Source organism: Spermophilus citellus, assembly GCF_964194105.1.
Source record: "Spermophilus citellus genome assembly, chromosome: 13".
NCBI lineage: Eukaryota > Metazoa > Chordata > Mammalia > Rodentia > Sciuridae > Spermophilus > Spermophilus citellus.
In genome coordinates this window covers 11,392,323-11,402,573 of record NC_138193.1, presented here as the reverse complement: position 1 = coordinate 11,402,573, position 10,251 = coordinate 11,392,323, and the positions used below count along the sequence as shown (strand labels likewise).

The 10,251-nt window shown below is 41.0% G+C and overlaps 1 protein-coding gene across 1 annotated transcript; it reads left to right on the top strand.

Moving 5' to 3' along the window:
- Positions 1-360: 360 nt before the first annotated feature.
- Positions 361-8,868, top strand: LYG1 (lysozyme g1; the record flags this gene model as incomplete). The annotated part of the gene is made up of 5 exons (XM_081264660.1): positions 361-403; positions 3,381-3,485; positions 5,409-5,620; positions 8,422-8,554; positions 8,750-8,868. 5 exons carry the CDS (start codon positions 361-363, stop codon positions 8,866-8,868), a joined length of 612 nt encoding a protein of 203 aa, XP_081120786.1.
- Between the last annotated feature and the right edge of the window lie 1,383 nt (positions 8,869-10,251).

Genomic DNA, 10,251 nt, shown 5'->3' with positions numbered 1-10,251 from the left:
GCATCAAATATTTGCTTTTCTGAGTCTTGAACCCAGTTACCATGTTCTCGGTATTGAGAACCAAAGCATCTTGGCATCTTAAAATAATTAGTATCCGGTGTCTGGATGCTATATTGAGTTCCTATAGACCAAGCAGAAGTCTTCCCAGTTTTTAAGCTAATTAAAGGATAGGTGGAGCATTTGTCCCACTCTTGATTTTTAACTGTGACCCAAATCATTAATTTTCCTTCTTTGGAGATGAGTGAACTCATTCCATTCATCTTCCTCCCATAGGAGCATTACATGTTGTTGACAGCGATTGCTGTTTTCTCATCTCCAAGCTAATTTTGATTTCAGGAGCTGTAGAGCCAGACCCTTGACATGTCTGCTTTGTGGCTGTTGCTGGGCCTCTTGGCCTTGACTGGTGAGTGTGTTTCATTTTTCCCAAATGACCTTGGAGGTAGGATGGAGAAACATAAGAAAATGATGCTACTCTCATATTTGAAATTGAGGTGGAAACATTATTTTTCTCCTAAGACGTCCAATAAATCCTGAAGTTAGGCACAGTCATTGACCTGCAGTCTCTCCTCTGAATGTTCCAGAATTTGGGATGGGCTATAAAGCAGGTAGTTTACAAGAGGATTAAAGTCTTGTAAATATACACCAGGTGTAAATATACACCTGCTCATTGCCTACTATAAAAACTGTTTCATCAATAGTATTTATGAACTTATTTATAGACCATATAGTTCCACAAAAAGATTGAGGTGGTTGCAATAGTAATACCAATATAATTCAAATAGAAAACTAGTACCAAAGGAATCAAGATGTGACCAAACTAGAAACCACCAAGGCTGACAGAGTCACTTCAATTGAATTTCAGCTTTGACCTAAAGTTTCTTGCAGCGGGGATTTTTTTTTTTTTTTTTAACAAGTGAAAGTATTTGTTTTTTTAACAAGTTAAAGGAGTAAATGGTTCCTTAGGAAAAGCACAACTTTTCCTGGTTCTAAATTGAAAAAATGTCTCTGATGGGGCCTTACATTAGTTCATTTATTTATTGATTCATTTATTCAACAAATATCTTAAGAATTCCTACAAGGTGCTAAGCATTGGGAATGTAATGTGGTTAGGGAGAAGTCTTCATGGCAGGCAGCATTGAGTGACAGACTAGTGCAATATAAAGGGTATTTGTCAATTTGTCACCTATCATAAAGATAAATGTGCACTGATTAAAAAGCTAAAAAGAACATATTGGCTTATTTAATTTTTAGTATGTTCACAAAAGACAAGGTCTTTTCATTTCCACATTTCTTTTAGATAACTCATCCCTAGTCTCTAAGGTAGAAGTACTTACCCAAAATACTAGTATTTTCAGATGTCAATCTCATGAAGCTGTCAGTAAACACAAAGAAATTAAAAATGCATTTATGTTAATATACAGATGAACAATAGACACACTGCACAGACCTGAAAGTCATTAAGATTTGGTGATATAATCTACTTTCATCAAAGAATAAAATACATTTTAAGAATTATGCTAGTGAGAGGCTTACATAGGATGCAAGGATGAGAAGATTTTCTCAAGGAGCAATTTCCCCTGAAGGTATCTGGTTACTGGCTCCTGCACCCACCTCCTGCAGGGAATTGTAAATTTATAGTTGTTCCTCTGTATCTGCAGGGGAAGGATGATGGATCCCAGGATACCAAAAATCTTTGGTTGCCAATTCCATTATGTAAAGTGGCATAGTATTTGCATAGAATCCAAGTGCACCCTCTTGTCTACTTTAAATCATCTCTAGATGATAGTAAATAATACAATGGAAATGCTATGTAAATAGCTGTTGTGCTGTATTGTTTAGGGAGTGGTGAAAAGAACAGAAGGTTTGTACATGTTTGGTACATTTTTTCCCTAAATATTTTTGATCTGCCATTGGTTGAATCCATGGATGCAGAGACCACAGATAAAGAGGGCTGATTACATGTTAGAAATCTCATTCACTAGCTACTCTCACAAATGGAGATGAGGATGTGAAGAAATTAGAATTCTTGTACACTGTTGGTAGAAACACTAAAGGGCATAAGGCCTGGAGAACAGAATGCTGCTTCCCCAAAACTTTAAAAATGAAGTCACCATACAATCCATAAATTCCACTTCTGGGTATATACCAGAAAGAATTCAAAGCAAAGTACTAAAAAGATATTCGTACACTACGTTCATAGCAGTATTTTTCACAGTAACTCAAATGGAGGCAACCCATGTGTCTAACAAATGCATGGGTAAGCAAATGTGGTATGTCCATACAATGGATTATTATTTAGCCTTAAAAAAGGAAGAAAATTTTGACATATGGTGTAAAATGAATGAACTTTGAGGATATTGTGCTAAGTGAAATAAGCCAGACAGAAAAAGACAAATACTGTATGATTCCAGTTACATAACATAGGCAAACCATAGAGAGAGACAGTGGAATAGTGGTTGTGAGGAGCGGGTGGAAGCAGGGAATAGGGACTTAATTGTTTAATGTAAGAGTTTCCATTTTACAAAATGAAAAAATTCAAGGAGATGGTTGGTGGCGATGGTTGTACATCATAACTATATTTAATATCACTGAATTATATACTTTAAAAATGGTTAAGTGATAAATTCATGTCATATATATTTTACCATAATAAAAAATGATAAGTTCGAAAGAACAAAACAAAAAAATACTCATTCACTCTTTCCCTGGTGTGAAGAGAAGAAATGTCCTTCTCTTCAATGGTCCTTGAGAAATCTCAATAGTGTCCAAAACAACACCTTGCTTTCAGTGATGGCTACGATGGCAGTGGGAGGTAGAGAAAGAGAAGGAGCAGGAAGAGGAAACCCCACGCACAGCCCTGGTCCTCAGCCTCACCTGCGTGTGCCGCCTTTGCAACCTTAGGCCCCACTTAGAATGGACTGCGATAAGGTGAAGCAGACCCCAGTCCCAGGCTGTGGACTTGCCCTGCCTTGGGTCTTGGTGGCAATTCCTGGGAGATGCAGGCTTTATTCATGTTTCTCGAGAGCAAGCATAAATGTGCCACCAGGAGGATGAGTTAGGAGTGTTTGAGGGAGAAGTGCTGAGTTCATAGAGGTGGTAAGAGAGGACCAGGGTACAGATAGTCTCTGATCTGCTTTTCCCAGGAGTTCCTCATGTCTGCAGGAGAAGAGGTGAGAATTCAGCAGCAAAGCCGTGTCTGTGATAATTTCTTAGTATACTGTGAATTAAATTCCAAAAGATTTTTCAACTGCAGAGTGAAGCTCTTGTTCTTATTGGTTTTATTATGACCTTTAAAAAAACTGGTTGCCATCCCATTCATAGGCGGATGATAAGAACTATTCTAGGTCAATGTCTTAGGTTCAACTTCTCTCCATCCGTAGACTTATCTGAAAGCAGCAATTGGGGATGTTATGGAAACATCCGAACCCTGGACACCCCAGGAGCATCCTGTGGGGTTGGAAGACGTCATGGCCTGAACTACTGTGGTACGCATAACCTCTGGGTCCACTCTCATCCTCGTGATACCCTCGTGGCTCATTTCCCACAGCCCCATGCTAGGGAGTGGTGGAAAAAGCCCTGGGTCGGGAGGCCAAGGACTGTTAAAGTTCTGGCTCTGCTTTTTAAAATTTTTTTCTCCCCCAGTATTGGCAATTGAACCCAGGGCACTCTACAAATGAGCTACATTCCTAGCCCTTTTTACTTTTTTTTTTCCTTGTTCACAGTGTTATTTTTAATATCAAACAAGGAGAAATAATATAAACATCCAATATTAAGACAATTAAATTGTATGACACATCAGTTTAGTATAATATGGTGAAGCCATTAAAACTCATAATTTTTAAACAAGTACAATGACAAATGATATAATATTAAGAAAAAAATCAAGACAATGCTAGATATATACCATATGATCCTATTTTTTATATTTATGCATAACTATGCTTAGAAAAGAGACTGTTGGGAAAAGTCTCAGAATTTTTTTTATTGGTTGTTCAAAACATTACAAAGCTCATGACATATCATCTTTCATACATTTGATTCAAGTGGGTCCTTTTTACTTTTTAGTTTGAGACAGGATCTTGTTAAGTTACCCCAGCTGGCTTCAAATTTGCAATCCCCCTGCCTCAGCCTCCTAAGTCTCTAGTATTACAGGTGTGCACCACCTCTATCTTTTTAAAAAAATTTTGTATTTGTTCTTACTAGTTATACATGATAGATGAATTTATTTTGACATATTATACATATATGGAGTATAACTCCTCATTCTTCTGGTTGTACATGATGTAGAATTACATTGGTCTTGTAATCATACATGTACCTAGGATAGTGATGTCTGAATCATTCTACTGTCTTTCTTATTCCCATTTCCCATCTCTTCCCTTCATTACCCTTTGTCTAATCCAAGGTACTTCCATTTTTCCCTACCTCCACCCCTTATTGTGACAGGCTCTGTGTCTTAAAGAAGTCACTTAATTTCTCTGAGCCTCTGTTGAGGGTCAAGGTCACAGTCTTTGCTTTATAGGGTTGTAAACTTTTGTCAATATAATGGGATGAGAGTGCTTTTTAAATCAAAATAATTGCTAACAAGGTAAGGCTAGCTAGGTAAATTAGGATCAGTTTTCATTTTCTCCAGTTTAAACCTGTTAAAGGTTTAAACTTACATGATTTGAAGCTAGGAATGGCAGTGCACACCTGTAAACCCAGCTACTCAGGAGGCTGAGATGGGAGGATCACAAGTTTGAGGCCAGCCTCAGCAACTTAGCAATTCTATCTCAAAGAAAGAAATAAAAAGGGGATGTAGCTCAGTGGTAGATTGCTTTTCTAGCATGCACAAGGCCTTTGGTTCAATCCCTAGAACCACACACACACACACACACACACACGCACACACACACACACAAAATAACTTACATAATTTCTTGGCGTCACTCAGGAGTGAAAAGATGAGCCATTGTGAGCAAACCTATGGAAGACAGCTCCCAGAACTCACTGAAGAGTTTAGGGGAATTTTTCCTTCACATCATAGGCCTATTGGAAATGATGGACAGGCAGTGCATTTTACTGGGTAAGCCTGTCTGGCATGTTTAGGACAGGACCAGTGGTTCTCATGTCCCCAGAATTGTCCCGGAGCATCAGATCAGCCCCTGAGCGCCTAGCTCGGGGGTCACTGGTGGCCACAGAGGATGCCTGCCTTCCAAGATGCATGAGACAGTGACTTAAGCTCACAGGAAGAGAGTCCTAATCTCAGGTCAGAGACTGATCACTAGGGATGTAAGACCAAAACTTGGGCTTCTCAGCCTTGAGCGCCACCCAGATCCATGCAGCCTGCTTTCTCTCTCCCTGTTTCTCAAGATCCCGTTTCAGTGTCAGTCACACCAAGCTGCCTCCTTCCTTTGTGTGTGCTTTAGGAGTTCGTGCTTCCGAAAGGCTGGCCGAAATAGACATGCCCTATCTTGTGAGATATCAACCCATGATGCGAACCGTTGGCCAGAGGTACTGTGTGGATCCTGCAGTGATCGCTGGTGTCTTGTCCAGGCAGTCCCAAGGGGGCAACTTTCTGGTCAACGTGGGCAACACAGGCAACGTGGGCAACATGGAAGATGGAGTCAGGGTGGTGCAGGTAACTCTCTATCAGTTAATGTCACTGACAGCCGTTCCACTTTGAGGCACAATTCCAAGGGCACCCCTCTATAGAATCCAGAAAGAACGGTGCTGCCTGGAGTCTGTGAGGGCCACAGCTCTGCCCTGGGAGGCAGGAGCAGCACCTTCAGGCAGCTTCTCTGCCATCTACAATTTCTTTTCAAAGTAAATAATTTGAGGCACCCTATTCTGGATTTCTAATAAGGCACTAGTCCAGGAGAAAAATCACAGATGGCATCTTTGCTACATTATTTTCTAGCTTTGTGAACTTGAATAAGCCTAAGCCTCAGTTTCCCCACCTATAAAATTCCATTTTGGGGGTGTTAGTTCTGGGGATCAAGCCCATGATGCTAAGCAAGCACTCTACCACAGACCTGGCCCTAAAATGCCATTCTTGTAGAATTATTATGAAGATTCAATGAAGTAATGTGTAAAAGTATCTGATATTGAGTAGATTCTTAACAAATATTAAATTCTTTTTCCCTGTCCTCTTTCTACATAATTCCTAGTTCTGAAGATGGAGTTTTATCTTTTCACTTATTCCGCCTGGATCAGTGTCAGAGAGAGACTTCCAGGGAACATATCCTACCCGCCCCCCCCCCACCCCTTGGATTAACCATTTTAGGGAATCGGTGGAGGCCAGGATGAGAGTGAGGCCTGCTTTTTCTTGTTGCATCTCAGACCATCGTTATTTTGAGAAACCCAAGAGTTGATGCAGTCATTTAAAAAAGATTTTAGGAAAATTTACTTTTCAATGATGTTTAAATTGGTTTCCATGAGTCCTTGGAATGAAACTACAAACTTCATCTCAAGGTGAAGTATTTGAAAGTATTTTTGAAGAACTGAATGGGACCCATCCTGTAATCCTTAACACAGACCATATAGATGATCCTTGAGGACATTTTACTAAGTGAAATAAGCCAGTCACAGAAAGACAAATTCCACATAATTCCATTTCCATGAGAAGTGGTGCATGCGATCCATCCTTAACAAGTGAGGAAATGGACGCTCTCCGGGGAGTTTGTGCTGTGAAATCACACTGGAAAACGCCCAGGTGGGACCAAGGATGTCTCAGGATGTTAGGGATTGCCTCGTTTCCACTGCCCTTCTTGACTCTTTTGTAAAATATGGTTCTTGGGAAAAGGGCAAATCTATATCCTTTGAAGAGAAAGTAAGAATCTCCCAAATTGGGACATTTCTCCTAAATATGGTGAATCCTATGTGGAGGAGGGAACCAAAGGTGTACAGGAAAGGTTAGAAGTACCTTTAGATGTTCTGGTCGTCTGCAAGGAGAGCTGCAGTACAGCAGAAAGCCCTTCCTGGCTTGTTTGGAGGTTTGCATGTCAACTGCAGGAGTATACCACACTGCTTCTTCCACAACCAGCCATCTCTGGCTTCCCACTGGCCCTGTCACCATGACACGGAAGCAATGGTGAAGTGACTGCCTGCCCCTCCCTTAGTCCAAACCCTGCAGCTTGATTGATTGATTGATTGGTATGAATATTTATCATGAGATCTATCTTCTTAATAGCTCTTACTTAAAATACCCAACAATACAATTACAATATTGATGATTATATGCACAGTGCTATATGTCAGATTTCTAGAAAAAAAATTAATGCACAAGTAAAATTTCATAGACATTAACTAGCAACTCAATTCCCCACCTCCCTTTGCCCTACCACCTGGTCACCACCGTTCTGTTCTTTGTGTCTGTGAATTTGACTACTTTAGATACGTCATGGAAGTGGAATTATGTGGAATTTGTCTTTCTGTGACTGGCTTATTTCACTTAGTATAAGGTCCTCAAGGATCATCTATATGGTCTGTGTTAAGGATTGTTTTGCTTTTCAAGGTTGAACCACATTACATATAACATTTTCTCTGTCTATTCATCCGTCAAGGACATTTTGGTTGGTTCTATCTCTTGGCTATTGTGAGGAACTCTGCTATGAACATGGGAGTACTGCTATCTCTTTGAGATTCTGTTTTCAATTCTTTTTGAAAAATACCCACAAGTGGAATTGCTAGATCATATTGCACTTCTAGTTTTATTTACTTATTTATTTGTTGAAGAATCTCCACACTGTTTTCCCTGGTTGCTCGCACCACTTTGCATTCCCATCAACAGTGCACAAAGATTCCAGTTTCTTCACATCCTCAGCAACAGTTGTCTTTGAGTTTCTGACAGTAGCCATCCTATTAAGTCTGAGTTGCTCTGCTATCTAATCCCCCAGGGAGCTGGAAGGTGGCTTTGGTTCCCCGCAGGTGTTTCAATTGGCTTTTGCATCGCTGTGACCAATATTACTGACAAGAACAACTGAGAGGAGGAAATGGTTGTTTGGTTCATGGTTTCAGAGATGCAATCCATGACCTGCCAATTCCGTAGCTCTGGGCCCAAGGTGAGGCAGAACATCATGGTGGAAGGGTGTGGCAGAGAAAGCAGCTCAGGACAAAACAGCCAGAAAGGAGAGAGAGAGAGAGAGAGAGAGAGAGTTAGTTCTGCTCTCTAGCAACAAAATATAAGCCCCAAAGCCATGCCTCCAGTGACCTACTTCTTCTAGCCTGTCATCACCACCCAGTGAAGTAGTCCTTTCAAATGATTAATCCACCATGATTGTTACAGGGGCTGTAACCTCAGTCACAGAAAGACTCATTTAAACCATAACAACAGATGGAACAAGAAAGATAGAAGGGAGAAGGAAGAGCAGCACTGAGCTCGTGTCACTGTCACCCTCCCACCTGGCTTACTTTGTCTTTCCTCTGACCCCCTCCCTCTAGGACCCAAATCTTTATGCTCCCTCATCCTGGATCACTGAATCCCAGGTTTCCCAGATAACTGGGGTTCTGACTTCTAGAATCAAAGAAATCCAGAGGCGATTTCCTACCTGGACCCCCGACCAGTACCTGAGAGGTATGTATATACCACCATCGGTCAGTCGCTTCATAGCATAGAATCTATAGGGACAGATGTGACATCACACCAGATTCCCCTAAACCACAGTTGCTCCTGAGAGGCAGTGAGGAAAGATAATGAAAGTTTTCTATTGGGTATCCAGAAGCAACAAGGGACTGTTGGGGCAGGATTAACTTATCACATGAATTTCAGGTGGACTCTGTGCCTACAGTGGGGGCCCTGGCTTTGTCAGAAGCAGCCAGGACCTGGGCTGTGACTTCTGCAATGATGTCCTTGCACGAGCCAAGTACCTCAAGAGACATGGCTTCTAGAACTTCAGGTGAAACCCAAGTTTATTATCATCCATGAGATCTCGACTATTATGCAAATAATGTCAGCCGATGGGGTTTGCAACTGCAATTCTGAGCTTGACCAGAAGATCATCAAAATTGCATGAACCACGTTAAATGAAAAGTTGTTACCTGCATTTTGTCATCTTGTGAATGTGTGTGTGTGTGTGTGGGGGGGTAAATAATGGGCTGTGTCTCTTTAGCACTATTTCCACAGATGTTAGCGCTCCTGTGGATCTCTGTGAAATGAATCTTATACCTCATTGGCTATCACCAGGTTTAGCAAAGACAAGCACGGAAAACTCAGTTTCAGTATAAATTCCATATTATTGTTTATAATGTTTTTTGATGCTGGGTGTTGAACTCAGGGCCTCACCCTTGCTAAGCAAACCTCTACCACTGAGTTACACCCTCAGACCCAACAATGAATTTTTTTTTGTGTAGGTTCCATGTAATATGTGGAACATACTGACACTAAAAAATCATTCATCGTTTATCTGAAATTCAAATTTAACTGGACTTCCTGTATTTTATCTGGCAGACCTAACTGACTTTTTGGATAAAAATCAGATTAAAATTTAACTGAAAACTTTTAATGAGAAGAAAGGCATATGAAAGGTGAAATAGTTTTGAGAAAGTCACTTGCAAACTTTGCATTGTGATCCTAACCCTGGGATGCCTCACATCTAAGGTCACCTTCTCCTCTCCTTTGCTGGACAACAAAACCTCCTACACCACAGCTCCCCAGCTTCCCACCCAAAGATTCCAGATCTTAGCTAAAGTCTTCCCTTTTGGGGGTCACTTCAGTCACCAATAGAACCAGGCCACTGGAGGTAATGTCACTGTGCACTTGGTAAATTACTGAATCTGAGGGTTGTATACTATACAAGGAATTGATGTCCCATTCTGTCAACTGACCAATATCAGCCCTTTACAGAATGGCATTCTAGAGCAGCTCTCATCATTTCATCTTCGGCCTGTCCCTAAATCATTTTTTCAAAGCAACTCCTATGTGTCCAGTACTCCATGAAGATATGAGAGTCTCTGTCCATAGAACTATCAAATCAGAGAATGCTTGGAGACAGCAGTCCACACAGAAGAGGAGAAACAACCATACTGTGATAAGGGATGGGGCAGGGCATGCATATAGTGTGAAGTTCCTGCCTTTGTGTCAGAGCCCCATTCCCCCATGACTGTGGGTGCCCTTGATCTCCCCTGGGGCCACTTCCTTCTTGGACTCCCCACCCTCTGCCTTCCAAGTCCTACTCTCAAGTCTGAATGCAGTTAATGGATTCCCACCAAGAAAAAGATGGAGAAGACTTCATAAAGGCATCTCCTTTGCAGATGTACAGATCATAGGCAAAA